Source organism: Podarcis liolepis (assembly GCF_965112155.1).
Source record: "Podarcis liolepis genome assembly, chromosome: 4".
Classification (NCBI taxonomy): domain Eukaryota; kingdom Metazoa; phylum Chordata; class Lepidosauria; order Squamata; family Lacertidae; genus Podarcis; species Podarcis liolepis.
This window is the reverse complement of record NC_139558.1, coordinates 68,870,380-68,886,098: the sequence shown is the minus strand read 5'-3', so window position 1 is coordinate 68,886,098 and position 15,719 is coordinate 68,870,380. Positions and strand designations below refer to the sequence as shown.

The 15,719-nt window shown below is 41.7% G+C and overlaps 1 protein-coding gene across 2 annotated transcripts; it reads left to right on the top strand.

Moving 5' to 3' along the window:
* Positions 1 to 623: 623 nt before the first annotated feature.
* On the top strand, positions 624 to 14,600 carry LOC310704775 (TPA-induced transmembrane protein). 2 transcript variants are annotated; one of them, XM_083498754.1, is made up of 7 exons: positions 624 to 826; positions 4,628 to 4,893; positions 6,720 to 6,843; positions 9,077 to 9,234; positions 11,140 to 11,210; positions 12,353 to 12,552; positions 13,609 to 14,600. In XM_083498754.1, the coding sequence occupies exons 2-7, from the start codon at positions 4,807 to 4,809 to the stop codon at positions 13,626 to 13,628; spliced, it is 660 nt and encodes a 219-aa protein (XP_083354880.1). In that variant the 5' UTR covers positions 624 to 826; positions 4,628 to 4,806; the 3' UTR covers positions 13,629 to 14,600. The 2 variants fall into 2 exon arrangements, with proteins under 2 accessions (XP_083354880.1, XP_083354881.1); XM_083498755.1 differs by lacking the exon at positions 624 to 826 and having other exon boundaries at positions 3,839 to 4,893; positions 9,080 to 9,234.
* The last annotated feature ends 1,119 nt before the right edge of the window (positions 14,601 to 15,719 follow it).

Below are 15,719 nucleotides of genomic sequence, written 5' to 3'. Positions count from 1 at the left end.
GCATTCGCTCCATAAAACACACACACATTTCCCCTTACTTTTTAGGAGGGAAAATGTGTGTCTTATAGAGCAAAAAATACGGTATCTTCCAAGGTTGGTGTTGGAAGAAACAATTTTTCAGTTGGTGATGGGGCTAATGAAAGTGAAACAGTCTGATTTTTTTTGAGATGGAAGTAACTTTAGGGAATTCAAAGGGCTTATATAATAAGTATTTATACAATAAGTATGGCTAATCTGTGGTGTTGGACTCACATCAGTTCTAGCTCTCGGAGGGTCAAAGGTGACCTGACCTTGCTATACAGGCTGCCTAAGTATCTGCTTGTTCTTCTACATTCAACTTGTTAAAATAAAATAAAATAACCAACATCAAGCATTACGGGAGCACTACATGACTTGTCAACATTAACCTTGTAAACACCTGCCACTGTGACTTCCTCCTGCTCAGGAAGTGGTGAGTACGAAAAATGTAGAGCCGTAACATAGCAATAAACAGATAAATAACAGATGAGCGATATACTAAGTTATACTGAAGCTAAAGAACCGTGAATGAACTCTGGACATCCGGGTTATGTGGAAAAGTGAAGCAACACATTAGCACAGTTAATGATTCATCTGCAGTTTCACCTCCTGAGCTATAACAGAGAATATTCCCACATTTTCTCCTGTCTGGTTAAGAAAAAGCCAATGGAGAGTGAAAGGGACTAAACACTAAAAGAAAACAAAAGAAAATTCCGTTGGAAAGATAATAGGTTCCAGGCACACATTAAAAGATTGCAGCTTCAAAGTGAATTCAGAATTTCAGGCGGCTGGACTGCATAAACTTAAGGTATTTAAGATTTAGATTCTTCCTTTACATGTATACTCAAATATATGTGATGACAAATGCTTTTTTATTTTTTTTAAATATCCTTGTGTTTTGTCATTTTTCCTTAACTTGACCTATTTTGTCTAATTCAATATAGTACAGCTTTGATGCCCTAGGTAGTATTACATCTGCACAGCTCAGTACTATAAACTCACATGTACACTCACACAGTGTTGTAGCCAAAGTCAGCAATACTCAGAGTGGGCCCACTGAAAGAAACGGGAATTTCAATGAACCTACTCTGAATAGAACTTAGTTGGATACAACCCACCCACATAATATTGTGTGTTGTGTACTTGGGTAATTAACCTGAGTCATGGAAGGTGCTTTCCATGTGAAAATACCACTGTATCAGAATCTAGATTTGTCTGACAAAGCCTAAGAATCTTCTGGGAAGAGATGCAAGACTTTTCTTGTTTAGATGAAAGCCAAGGATGCAGAAAAGTGACTTAAGTGTATTATGCAAAAAAGGACCAACAATGTAATCCTACTCACATTTACTCAGAAGTAAATCCCATTGAGTTCAATAGACCATCCTCTTGGATAAGTGTGTATAGGGCTACAGCTTAAACTGTGTGCATTTTTAGCTAATATACACATTTCTACATAGCATATTTCCCCGATACAATGCCTTTTTGTATTTGTGTGTGTGTGTGTGTTAGTTCAATCCATTCTGAAAATGTCCAGAGTTGGTAACGGTTTCTGGAGGAAACAGCATGAACATCCACATCAACAGCAACTATGTCATAGTTCTATTTGTTTTCCATAAATACCATGTTTCATTCCTTCTGAGCCTGAACCTCAGAGAATAGCATCAGTCAGGAATTGAAAAGAAATAAATTATGTAATGAATAAAATGTTATCCAGCTCTTTCAAATTCCAAAGTCTGCATTTGCTAGTGGTTGTTGTTGTTTTGAAACTACAGATGTGTTCCCAAAGATCCCCACAGGGCTTTTAAAGCTGTAAAACTTTAAGCCCTTTGGAGGAATGGAAATTAAAACTAATTTTGGTAAAAAACAAAACAGAAACCTGTTGTATATGACATTTCTTACTGGGTTTATTTTAAATGGCTCTGACAGAATTTAAACTCCATGTTTCCTGTTGAGCTTATGGAAGTTTTAAAGAGTAGTGTTGTCATTTTCAAACTGGGGCTTCTGTGGGAACAGGAAACTATTTACCATAAGTGGTGTAAATAAAATGTGCTCATCTGGATTGCAACATAAAATGAATTCAGCAAAAAGTGACTCATATCCATTACTTGAAAGGACTGGTTAACATCACTGTTCATTTTGGGATGGTCCACCATGTGCATGGTGAACACAAACACAAATGCACTTAGGTCAATGCTACACCTGCCATAGGATGTCTAATGTTTCTCAGAAAGATGGTTGCAAATTCACCAGCGATCCTAGTGAGCGGTGATCCTATTCATTCTCACAGGACCCCTGGAAAAGACCACCTGAAACGATCAAGATAACAGGAAGGGTATAGTGCAATCACATAAATATTTGTGATTTCACTATTGTAATTATACATAACATAATTGTTATATAACCAGTGCAACAGTGCACCCCAACTCTTGACAAAAAAGAAAAAGGTAGACCGACCACAAAAATTGCATGTCTCTTGGCCAGAAGGATAACTTCCTATTGCAAACCACCTTTACCCTGATGCAACCATGCATGGGGCAGGACTTTCAAACCATGGCAATAATGAGGGTGAGAGAATCATAGAACTGTGGAGTTGGAAGGGATCCTCAGGGACATCTAGTCCAACCCCCTGCAATGCAGGAATACTTCCCTCAGCTGTACCTGAGTGGGCTCGAACCACCAAACTTCCGGTTAACAGCCAGACACACTGACCCATTGTGCCACCTCTAAAAAGACCAAAGGTAGTTGTCCATGCTTCTTCCTCGTCTGCTGATCTGAAATCATGTATCGGTAACAGGGCTAGATGTCTGTATTTTGGTTGTAGGAACCGTGGGGTGGAGTCATGTGTGCAACAGCACCCATTTGTATTTAGAATTCTTCATATATCCTTGTTCCCTGGCTGGTAGACTGGCCATGGATTTATCAAAAGGAAAAGAAAAAGGAGGAATAAATGCATTATTAGAAGAGAGGAGAAAAGGTTTGTATTAGTGTATGCTGATTTATATGTCTGAAATGATGCAAATTCAGAAATAATTCCTATAATTTAGACAGAAACGTGTCTCACTATAGTATGGAAGACAAAGAACAGGTGACCCACGTGGATTTGGTGGTGTCCAAAACTGACCGTTGCATAATTTCAAGTCATCCTCTGTTTCTTTATATCTTTAAAACTGGATTGGGCTGGACAGAACTTTGGCAAGACTGCTTGAAACATAGGCTTCTCCCCTGATAGCCTCACCGGCAGGTCAGGGCACTTTAAGTTCAAACATACCGTACATTTAATATTGAGCTCAGTGGCATTTCCAAGCACAATTCAAAGTGTTGGTGTTGACCTTTAAAGCCCTAAACACTCTCAGCCCAGTATACCTGAAGGGGCGTCTCCACCCCTATCGTTCTGCCCAGACACTGAGGTCCAGCGCCGAGGGCCTTCTGGCGGTTCCCTCACTGTGAGAAGCAAAGCTACAGGGAACCAGGCAGAGGACATTTTCGGTAGTGGCGCCCACCTGTGGAACGTCCTCCCATCAGATGTCAAAGAGATAAACAATTACCTGACATTTAGAAGACATCTGAAGGCAGCTCTGTTCAGGGAAGTTTTTAATATGTGAAATTTTAATGTATTTTTAATCTTTGTTGGAAGCCGCCCAGAGTGGCTGAGGAAGCCCAGCCAGATGGGTGGGGTACAAATAATGCATTATTATTATTATTATTATTATTATTTATTTATTTACTGCTGGGTGGACACGCTTTAAGTTTAGCTTGAACTAGTCACTGTGAAGTTGAAGATGTATAACTATAGTCTCAGATGACATACCTTTACAGCCATGGAAACCAAGTATGATATCTCAATAGTAAGAAACAGACACTAAAGTTGCAATAATAAACTCACCCAGGAATAAATCCCACTGAAGTCAATGGAGCTTACATCTAAGTAGACGTGCAGAATATTGTGTTATTAACCCTTGCAACAGTACTCTAATGTTACAATTCTGCATTTGTTTATTCAGAGGTACTGTAAGTGCCATCATGTTTGATGCGACTCAAATAAGTCTGCATAGGAGTTCAGCCTTAATATTATATTTCATTCTTTCCCAGTTGGCTTAGTAGGGCCAAGTCTATATTTACAAAATTCCTTCAAGGAATTAATGATCAAATGTTCTTTGAAAATGCCACGGGTTCTGCTGGGGTCCTTTAGGCAAGATTCTTATCTAGATATATGTAGTTATTAGTCTAGCAATTAGCCACTGTCAGACAAAAGAAGCTTTGTATATAATTTGAATTTTTCCAGCTCTCACCTACAATCACGGTTTTTTGTGCTAGCGTTCTTTGATATCTAAGAAGGCCATCCCTGTCAAGGATCTAGTTTCATTCTTGTACAAGCATGAGCTTTTATTTGTCACTCCAGCAAGGGCTGGGCTGCCTCAGGTTATATTACCTGCTTGTGTCTGCAGAAGGCAGGCTTACCAAACTGGAAAATCCAGCCTTTCTTTGCACAACCCTCGAACGAGACTTTGCATTTCCCGAACGCTGATAAAACTGGGACTTCTCAACTTTTACGTATTGATTTTTCCAAGAGCTCACTTAAAATCTATTTTTTTTTGTTTTTGTTTTGAAGCATTCCAGTCTATCGTCCTGTTTCAGGAGCACAGGATATGGGACACAGGAACAATAGAAACTTTTCGGCTCTGGCATGTTATCATCAGAAACATACCCAGGGCTGAAAATGCAGAGGAAGTTAGTTTTTCCTGCTCACATGTCCTGTGTTGAAAAGTTCTTCACTGGGAATAAGAAGCAATGAATGGCCATGAGACCATTGATTTACCAGCACTAAGCAATGAAGAACGAGAGCATGAACCTCTTAATCCTGAAGCCCATAATCAGGTAAGCCACTGAATTATTCACTTTCTGTTTGGTAAAAGTGTGTTACTACAATTAATCTGCATTGTTTCAGAATAATAAAGAATTCTCTTGGGACAGGCTTTGACTTTAACAGTTTTAAAGGTGTGTGTGTGTGTGTGTGTGTGTGTGTGTGTGTGTGTGTGTGTCACACAGAGAAATTGGAAAATTCAGTGTGAAACACCCCCATTTAACAGATACAACACCTGTTTCTCACTAAGAATACCAACTTATCAGTTTCAGGGGCGCAGCGATGCATGAATCAGCCAGTTTCAGTTTCTCTTACTTCCTCATTTTTCTACTCTTAATCTTGCCACATTTCCACATCAGTCTGCAACTTTAAAAAAAGTTGTCATGAAAATTCACCAGCATTTTCGTGTGTGAACTTTGTGTGTGAAAAGTCTTACATTTATGCATGTTATGTATACATGGTTTTCGACTAGTAAAACCAAGGTGGGTTGTGATTAGTTTGCAATTATGCCCTATGTATGTCTGCTCAGAAGCAAGAGCCATCAAGTTCAATGGGACAGGTAAATGTCTCTAAGGTGGCTGCCTTAAAAGAGTTATCACTCTCCCCCATTCATTAACAGTTCTTAGAGTGGGGGGGGGGAGAGAATCTGCACATAAATAAAAGATATACCCTATACTTATACAAGTTCAGATATTAAAATTCAGCATGCTAACAACAATCTCAGTTCTCAAAGCGTTGCTTCTTATAAAGCAAACAATAATACACAAACAAGATGTTGCTATCAGCAGGTTGAGGTGATCCCCAAGGCTTGCTGAAGTACAAACAAATCTGGGGGGGGGGGGACCTAACATGTTGGGAAGGCGGGAATCTGGTGAGAAGAGGGATGGAATGGAGTATTTTGGGGGAAGCAAACAATACGGTCAACAGTACAATGTGTGAACAGTGCACTCAGGCACTCAACACTGCAACATTTTATTGCAGGTCTCAGTTGTTAAAATAAAATGTTTAAATCTGCATGTGATTTATTCCTAGGTAGTCATGCAACATGTTGCAACTCTATTTTTAATGTGATGTGCTCACTATCATATTTATGGCGCAAGAACATGGATTTCAAAGGCTACAGCTATTCACACCTGAAACTGTTGTAACCCTGGTTCCAGTTACAGATAGGTAGCCGTGTTGGTCTGTCATAGTCAAAATAAAAAAAATTCCTTATAGTAGCACCTTAAAGACCAACTAAGTTAGTTCTTGGTATAAGCTTTCGTGTGCATGCACACTTCTTCAGATACACAGAAGTATCAGATACACAGAAGTATCTGTGTATCTGAAGAAGTGTGCATGCACACGAAAGCTTATACCAAGAACTAACTTAGTTGGTCTTTAAGGTGCTACTGTAAGGAATTTTTTTTGTTGTAACCCTATCGCTCTTTATTCTCAACAAAGAAGGTGCTGGTTTAAGCAAGTATGCATGTGATAGCAAACATCCTGCTTAGCAAACACAGATGTTTACTAAAGGTGTAACAGTTAGCTCTTCAAGCTAGGAACTTAGTATGACAGCTTCTACTTGTTGAGTTCCGAGCTCCAACATCTCCTTTTAAGGGTTTCCAATATTGTTATAGACTTGGGGGTAGGAAGAATGATGCTCTTGAAATGTTGTTGGACTCCCATCCAGCATGAGCATGGAAGCTGTAGTTCAACAACATCTAGAGGCATTGGTTACCTTGATCTACAAAGTCAAATCTAATACATGTGTGTTGGAATAATTCAATTAGAGATTGCTTTCAATCTTTCACATAACTTATTAACGTATTTCCTCCCTTTTACTCTTTTATTGTGACAGACGCCAGCCTACTTCAAGTCATGTTTTGAAACTGTTTTTTGGAAATGCAAGCTGTGGATGATTTTAACTTCCGCTTTTCTGGTGTTGATTCTTGTGACTATTCTAAGTTTAGTTTTCTATTCAGGTATGTACCCTTCTTCCAATATGAAATGACATCAAAGTTATGTAGGGAGAGCTACTCCCCACCATGGTCTCAAGTTACTTGTGACTGACAGTGCAGTCCTTATATGATGTCTACACCAAAGTAAGTCCTACTGAGTTCAATGGGCTTTACTTCCGGGTAAGTGGGTATAGGATTGAATCTGAATTCCCACTGAAAAGCAATAGGACTTAATGTAATCATCTAGATTGGGATTTCTATGGCAGCATACACACCATACCTTTTAAGGACACACATACCCAAGAATCCTGGGACTTATAGTTTATCCCCACAGAGCTACAATTTCCATAACCCTTCGCAAACTACAGTTCTCAGGATTATTGGGGGGGTGCTTTAAATGTAGAGTGTTTATACCGACAGTGTTTCTATGTGAGGAGGGGGTACTCCTGTGGATTAGAAATGGCAAAGAATTTAAAACCAGCATTGCCCCTGCAGTTAGACATTTATCTGAAGACTTGGATCAAGGCTCACCTCTGCCTTGAACTTCTTATGTGATCTTGGGCAATGTCTCTCACCTTTCTCCATCTATGAAAGAAAAATTAGGATTCCTCCTCACAAAGCTGTTTTGACAGGCATAGGCAAACTTGGCCCTCCAGATGTTTTGGGACTAAAACTCCCATTATCCCTGACCACTGGTCCTGTTAGCTAGGGATGATGGGAGTTGTAGCCCCAAAACATCTGGAGGGCCGAGTTTGCCTATGCCTGCGTTTTAACTATGATGCAAAACTGACAGAACATTGAAAATTTAACATGTTATAGTTGGTTTAAAAATGGCTTTCAGACTTATTCAGTTTTCAACACACTTTTATTTCTTTGGGGGTTATAGATCAACACTGAGAGTGAAACATGTTTATTACACATAAAGTGTGTGTGTTTGTATAAAACGGATAAGTGTTAAATTCCCCTCCTGAGCACTGTGATCCCAATCTGAACTTTCACCATAGCTACTTTATTTATACAGAGCACATGATACTATTCATCCTATGCACTGTGTCTAGTTAGGTCCCAAGAGATAGCTGTGTCTGTATGCTGTGAAAAAGAGGCACCACCAGTGTCTGGGTATGCTAGCATTACTTCTGCTTTGAATTTGGCCCTGGGTGTAAATGTAAGCATGTCATCGGCATGTGTATTGAACATTCACTGAACATTCAATTAAAAATGTAAAAGGGGGATAGCATGAAAGAGCCTAAATGCGTACAGACTGTACATAGAAAACTTTTCAAAGATAAGGTCACTGGTTTTATTTATTTGCTTCACATTTTTTCCATGCCTCTTTTTCAAGAATCTTGATCATGTGAATTGAATTTTCCATGTGCAGTTTGTATGCACATAGACTCATCTGTGCTTGAATGCAGGTATATGGCTGGGCATAAAGCCATCATTCTACTCTCTGCCCACCCACTGCTGTCATAGAATGGGCTGTATTTGCAAGGTTCCTGCACTGAGCAAGAAGTTTGTCTAGATGTCCTCCAACTCTAATCTCCTATGATTTTGCAACAGCCCACAGCCCAAACCACTGATCTTGGTTTAATGAAATTGAAATATAGACATGCATTTCATCGCGTTGAGAGGAAGGTGTTATTGTTATTGCTATTGTTGTTATTGTTGTTATTATTACAGTGGTGCCCCGCAAGACGAACACCTCGCGAGACGAAAAACTTGCAAGACGAAAGGTTTTTTCATTTTCGAGTTGCTTCGCAAGACGAATTTCCCTATGGGCTTGCTTCGCAAAACGAAGCTTGCCCCCGCACCCCGGACCTCTTTTGAAGCAAGGGGTGGCGGGGAGAAGATCACTTCGCCCCGTTGCCAGCCCCGCAATCTCCGGGGACAGAGGGGAAGGCGCGCGCACGCCTCCCCTCTGTCCCCGGACCCCTTTTGAACCAAGGGGCGGCAACGGGGAGAAGCGATTCTCCCCGCTGCCCCTTCCCTTGCTTTAAAACAGGTCCGGGGACAGAGGGGAAGGCCCGCGGCGCTTCCCCTCTGTCCCCGGACGGTCTCCATAGGAACGCATTGATTTTCAATGCATTCCTATGGGAAACCGTGCTTCGCAAGACGAAAAACTCGCAAGAAGAAAAAACTTGCGGAACGAATTAATTTCGTCTTGCGAGGCACCACTGTATTTAGAATCACTATATGATGAAAAATATATTGGCTAGCTTGTGAGAGTTACTACAAATACTTTTTATTATTATTCTAGCAGTTTACATAGATGAAGATGACTACTGGGACCCTGATTCAATAGAAAATGGCAGTCTTCATAATTTCACAGGGATATTAAAAATTCACTGTACTAATCCTGACCTGGAGCTCTCAGAATCAGCATTTAAGTTGATTTTTGAAAATCTTAGTAAGAGGGTAAGTTTTCCAGCTAAAGTCCCATGGTGGTATCCAGTGACATCATTGCACAAACTGAACAGTTTCTGCCGGTGCAACAGAACTCCCTTTACGTCTCCTGTATTTATTCATTCTGCCACTTCATCCTGCATTGAGCAGTATATTGGACTGGATGACCTTCAAGGTCCTTTCTAACTCAAATGATCCCATGATCTCACACATGAACATATTTTCTGTCCCATTCTTATAAGGCACAAGAGCCTCATCCTTAGGAGATGGGCCATAGGTCAGTAACAGAGCATCTGTCATGCATGTGGAAAGTCCCAGGTTCAATCCCAGGCATCTCCAGATAGGGAAGAGAATGGCCCTCTGTCTGAAAGCCTGGTGAGTTACTTCCAGTCAATATAAGGAGGGAAAGATGGGACAGTCATCTCCTCCACCCCATACAATCACCAGGTAGGAAATTATCATGTGCAGTCATTTCTTGGAAATTTGTTTACACACACACGCACACACACTGCAGCCACAAAGCTGCTCTAAACAAACCAAAATATTTAAAAGGTTGAAGAAATAAGGAGGCAGCCCTAGGACCAGTCCCTAAGCACCTCCCTCCCTCTTTGTAAAAGTGGGTGGATTTGTCCACCCGTCAACAAGCAAACATGGAACCAGTTCTGGGGGCAATGAAATCTGTTCAGAATGGCTCTGTGGTGAGCCATCCATCCTTACTGTTGCTTGAGGTGGCAACAATGAGCCAAACAAGGTCTCCATTTTGAATAGAATATTCCAATGAGATAATTCTTATGTCATGATGCGTTGTTCAGGAGCACCAGCTCTATGGGGCCAAGGTGTTTTTGCCCCCCCTCCAATATCTGCTAGGAGCCCCTCAGTGTTGAGGGGATGGAGGAGGGCCAGTGCTGAGCTGAGCACAGCACAGCTTCAGTGGCTGGCTCCTGAGTGTGAGAGAGAAGGAGCCACCAGCCATTGAAGCTGTGTCATGCTAGGATTCACACTCAGCCTCCTCCCAACGATGCTTGTTGTGCACATGCGCGCCGTCCACTAGGACCCCTCAATCTTGGGTGCAAGTCAGTGCCTCTGGTGTTGTCGTTCCCAGGATCATTCTTGGGGGAAGAAAATGACTCCTCTCATTGCCCAAACAGGTCAGCTGCACGCCCCCCCCCCCTTCCAGGAATGTCCCTGGGAATAATATGATGCAGTGACAATTGCACCAGGGCCTTCTAAACTACACGAAGCCTGGTCCAACTGATGGTGGTATTTTCATTGTTCATCCCTTGGGTAACCTGGTCAGAATGTTAAGACAACATTTCCCCCCTTAGAAAAGCAGGAAGGATCGCTACTTGGGAACTAGTTGGGAAACAAAAGTGATAGGAAGGTGTATTTTTGCCTTCAAGTAAGGAAGGCAGGATGTAATTTAGGCAAGCAAAATGTCAGAAGGAGACTTACTATTTATCTAAAGTAATTTGTAACTCTGTAGATGACATTTCTGAAATGTTATAACCCATAATGTCACGGAGTGTCATGGAGAATAGCTAAACAATATCAATGCAATGTACAATATCAGCAACCAGTGTGGTGCAGTGGTTAGTGTGTTGGTCTAGGACCTGGAAGAGACCTGGGTTCATAGTCTTTGTTTGTCTGTTTGTTAAATTTGCATACTACCCTTCATCCAAAGATCACAGGACAGTTCACAACATCAAAATACAAAATGAAAACACATGAAGCCCAGTTGTTGACCTTGGGCCAGTCACTGTCTCCAAACCTAACCTACTTTATAAGGTTGATGTGGGGAATAAACTAAGAGGACGAGAACCATGTACACCACACGGAGCTCCTGAAAGAGACATAAACACAATAAATAAATAGATAAGTGAATAACATGTGTCAGTAATTAATGTCTTCTCTCTCAAGCTTACAGATGTATACAGTCATTCACCTGCACTTGGACGGTATTTCGTCATGGCTGAAGTTGTTTCCTTCAGGTAGGAAGGGGGAGTCAGCTCCAAGGATTCAATTATATGATTTAGAACACCTGAAACTGAATGGGGTAAAAGTGTGTTGAGAAAATTTTAACACAGTCCATATTTGATTTCTTAAAATGTTCAGTCCAGGTTTTTTTTAATTGTTTCTTGGTGGCCCTGTTTTGGCTCTACTTTGTTCAGCACTCACCACCTGTTGTAGGGTTACCATTTTCTCCCAAAGTGAAAATCCGGAGGCTTTTTTTTTACTTTTTTGTTGAAGTTGTTGAGCTTTTTGGGGGAACAACCCGTCCCACATTTTTTTGTTAGCCCAACTTGCCAATTCAGCAAAAATCTGCCAGGACGCCATTTTTCGCAGTGATTCCTGGATGTGTTTGAGAAAACCCAGATGTATGGCAGCCATAACCTGTCGCTATTAAAGTATTAAGGGTGGCCGGTGCAATAACAGTCCACCCAGCAAGCTACATTCATTCCTCTTTGCAATGATTAAGGGTTCAGGAGCCCTACAATATAGCTCTGGGGCTTTAAGAAGTTGTTGGTACACACTCCCAGTGAGATTTATTTTTTTTAAAGCCACTCCAACATGAAACGGCCCCAGCCCAGTATACCTGAAGGAGCGTCTCCACTCCCATCATTCAGCCTGGACACTGAGGTCCAGTGCTGAGGACCTTCTGGCGGTTCCTTCACTGCGAGAAGTGAGGTTACAGGGAACCAGGCAGAGGGCCTTCTCGGTGGTGGCACCCACCCTGTGGAATGCCTTCCCATCAGATGTCAAGGAAATAAACAACTATCTGACTTTTAAGAGGCACCTGGAGGCAACCCTGTTCAGCGAAGCTTTTAATGTTTGATGTTTTATCGTGTTTTTAATATTCTGTTGGGAGTTGCCCAGAGTGGCTGGGGAAACCCAGCCAGATGGGCAGGGTAATAATAATAATAATAATAATAATAATAATAATAATAATAATAATAATACTGCCAGCTTACATTCCTTTGATGCAAAGGAGAGCACGCCAGTCTTTCTTTGTTTTTTGCTCCCAAATGTGCATTTATCACATTACTTCATGAAGTGTATTGAAAGTAGGGAAAAGAATAGCTGTATAACCCAATGGCTTTTCATTCCCACAATGTTTCTTTCCTTCTTACAGTAAAGAAAACAGTTCAGCATCCTACCTTTTATGGTTCACGGTGCCGCCTGAGACTGAAGAGTTTATGAAGTCTAGAATGAGTGAAGGCTTTGTGATGAATATTTTAAGGCAAAATATTTATGACAAGGAAGAAATGGATGGGCTGAATGTACCTGATTGCACAAACATGACGCTTGATCCAAGTTCCCTTTCAGTAACGCGTAAGTACCTCATGCAATGAAGAACTGTACTCTTTATTTTTAAAAGTGTGAATTTTCTAGAAAGGTTATTTAGTGAATGAACCTCTCTGTAATATTTCACTCCCTTAGCATATACCCAGGGAAGTTATCTGATTAGCACAATAACTTACACCTGCACACTGGGACTCCCTTTCCTCATGTGCCTCCTCCAACCCTAATCTGTTCTGGGGTGTCTTCCAAGCTTCTGGAGAAAATTTGAAGGTGGGGATGCAGGGAAAGGAAGACCTGTTGTGCAGGCATGCATTCTTGTGCCAATGGAACAACTTTGCTCTATGCAACCTTATATGCAGATTCTGTGAATATTCTGATTCCCTTACTGTTGTATAATTCCCAGAGTATAAAACAACAGTACTGTCACACCTTGGTTTTCGAATAGCTTAGTTCTCGAACGTTTTGGCTCCTGAACACCACAAACCCGGAAGTGACTGTTCTGGTTTGCAAACTATTTTTGGAAGCTGAATGCCCAATGGGGCTTCCACAGCTTACGATTGGCTGCAGGAGTTTCCTGTAGCCAATCAGAAGCTGCACTTTGGTTTCCGAACATTTTGGAAGTCGAACGGATTTCCGGAATGGATTCCATTTGACTTCCAAGGTACAACTGTATTGTCATTGGTTCTACATAGTGGAGTTAAAAACCACTTGCTTAACCTGCTCAAACAAGTGCAGCCCCTAAGATTCTTTTGAGGGAAGGCATGGCTGTTTAAGTGGTATAATAGTGCTTTAAATGTACAGTGTGGATGTGGCCTTTATGTCTGATCAAATATTGCATAGATAATAACTTTATGATCTAGAAATAGGCTGTGTGTGTATGTGTTGGGTTATGTGTGGTGTGTGTGTGTGTGTGTGTGTGTGTGTGTGTGTTTGGCACATATATAACAGTTGGTTATATGTTTGTATATTTGTGGATGAGTGTAAATTAGAGAAGATAAATTAGGGGAGATGTGCCAAAAAGGTTATTAGTTTTAGCAATGGCTTTCTTTCTTCTTTTTAAAAGTAATAATATTCTTGTTTCTAAAGAAATACAGACTGGTGAATAGCACGAGGAAGCGTGAATAGTAAGCAGACTGGTGGAGCTCCAAAATGTCATCAGAGGAAGGGTCATATATGGAAACAAGGACATCTTGTTCAAAGAACTATGGATCATTTCCAGCATGTCTTCAGTCCTCTTACTGAAATCAAGAACTTCAGGAGAATATGACTGCATCAGTCAAATGGATAAGATGGTGGCCCCTGGCAATGTTATAGATGCCCGTTTAGAAGAACATATGAGTTTGTTGGACTGCTATCTGACCACAACCAAATCTGGTTGTTTGCAGCTTGATGAAAAGAGAGTTCCAGAACATAGACACATAAGGCTTCATTCAAGCTAGAGCTGCTCCTTAGTATCATGAACCCAAAGTTAGTAAGGTATCATTCTGAAAGCCATTTTGGTTTCTCAGTTATGACAGTCTTTCCAAGTTTCTCAGCAGACTGCTGGACTGTTGCGTATTAAGATGTCCAGACTCATGTTTTATTGCGGGTGTGTTATGACACTATAAGAGTGTTTTAGTGGTGGATATATTCTGATTTGTTAGTTGTTCTGTTATTCTTGCATCCACATTACTGCTGCCTGGAGGGGTCTGTAATGTGACAAAATCTGGACAAAAAACTCCAAACATCTGTGTGGTATGAAAAGTTACAAGATAAACTTTGGTTGACAATGAAACAGTATGACCACCCCAAAACATGTGCAGGTGTAAATAGTATGGTAAGCAGGATCATGTGTGATCCAATAGCATCAGAAGCATAAATCATCATGAATGTGCAATGAAAGGGACATCTAGAGGGACACAAATAGAAACAAAAGTGCAGTTGTATAATAACATGATGGTGCTGAAATGCCTTGAATGTTAAGCAACAACGTTCTATTTTTTAATTACTGGTAACTAATTCTTTTTTTATGTCCGTTGCTTTGTTTTCCTCTTATGGTGGATGAAATGTGCCATCAGTACAGTATGTTTGTTTCAAAACCCTGGAGTGAGAATCTGTAGTGAATGGACAAAGCGAACCATATTGGGCCTACAAGGAGAGTTTTGTTTTCTGAAATCTGAATTCTCCTCCGTTGCATCTAATGGGAAGAAGTTGCAAACCCTGGGAGCTGACGCTGAGAAGGTCCACTCAAATTCCCACCAAACATGCTTGAGAAGTTGAAATGTATAATATCTTTAAGATATTAAGATGCAGGGAAACTCATATCAGGGAATAGTTATTCAGATATCTTAATTTTGATAGATCATAATCAGCATTTTGAATTGTGCCTGTAAACAGGTTGGTGGTCACTGAAGCTGCTACAACATGACATGAGAGGAACAGTGATACCTCAGGATGCGAACGGGATCCATTCTGGAGCCCCGTTCTCATCCTGAAGCGAACGCAACCCGCAACTGCGCATCTGCACGTACGCGGGTCGCGATTCGCTGCTTCCCCGCATGCAAGTGACATCATTTTGACCGTCTGCGCGAGCGGCGAAACCCGGAAGTAACGCATTCTGTTACTTCCGGGTCGCCGCGGAGCACAACCTGAAAGCGCTCAACCTGAAGCAACTTCAACCTGAGGTATGACTGTATATGCTTCCTATAGTCTGAGTGTAATATTCTGAGTCAATAGTCTGAGTATAATATTCTGATACAGTTGGAGTTCCTGAACACTCTTGAATGGCAAGCCCAGAGATGTAACTAAGGCAGGTCTCACTGAATCCAGATCTGACATTTTGAGGAACAGAAGCAGTGTATAGAATCACTCAAGGCACTGGGCGGGGGGGGGGGGGAGTGCATCGCCCCTGGCACGATCGGCGAGGGGGGTACCATAGCTGCCACGCCCCCGGACACACGCCGTGCACCCCCACTGCACTGGGCGCCACGCCCCCACAGGTGGCGTACCATGCCCCTAGGACGCACGCCATGCCCCCACGGGCGACGTGCTACACCACCATGCCATGCCCCTCCCCCACAGGGTGGCATGCACCAGCCATGCCCTCGCCTGCTCCCCGCCCCCAGTGCTGGAGCATACAGCTTTGCCACTGACTCCAGGCCACTTCTGATACCTGGGTAGCCAGTTTCAGGGCTGAATCCAGGAGTGCGCCCAAACTA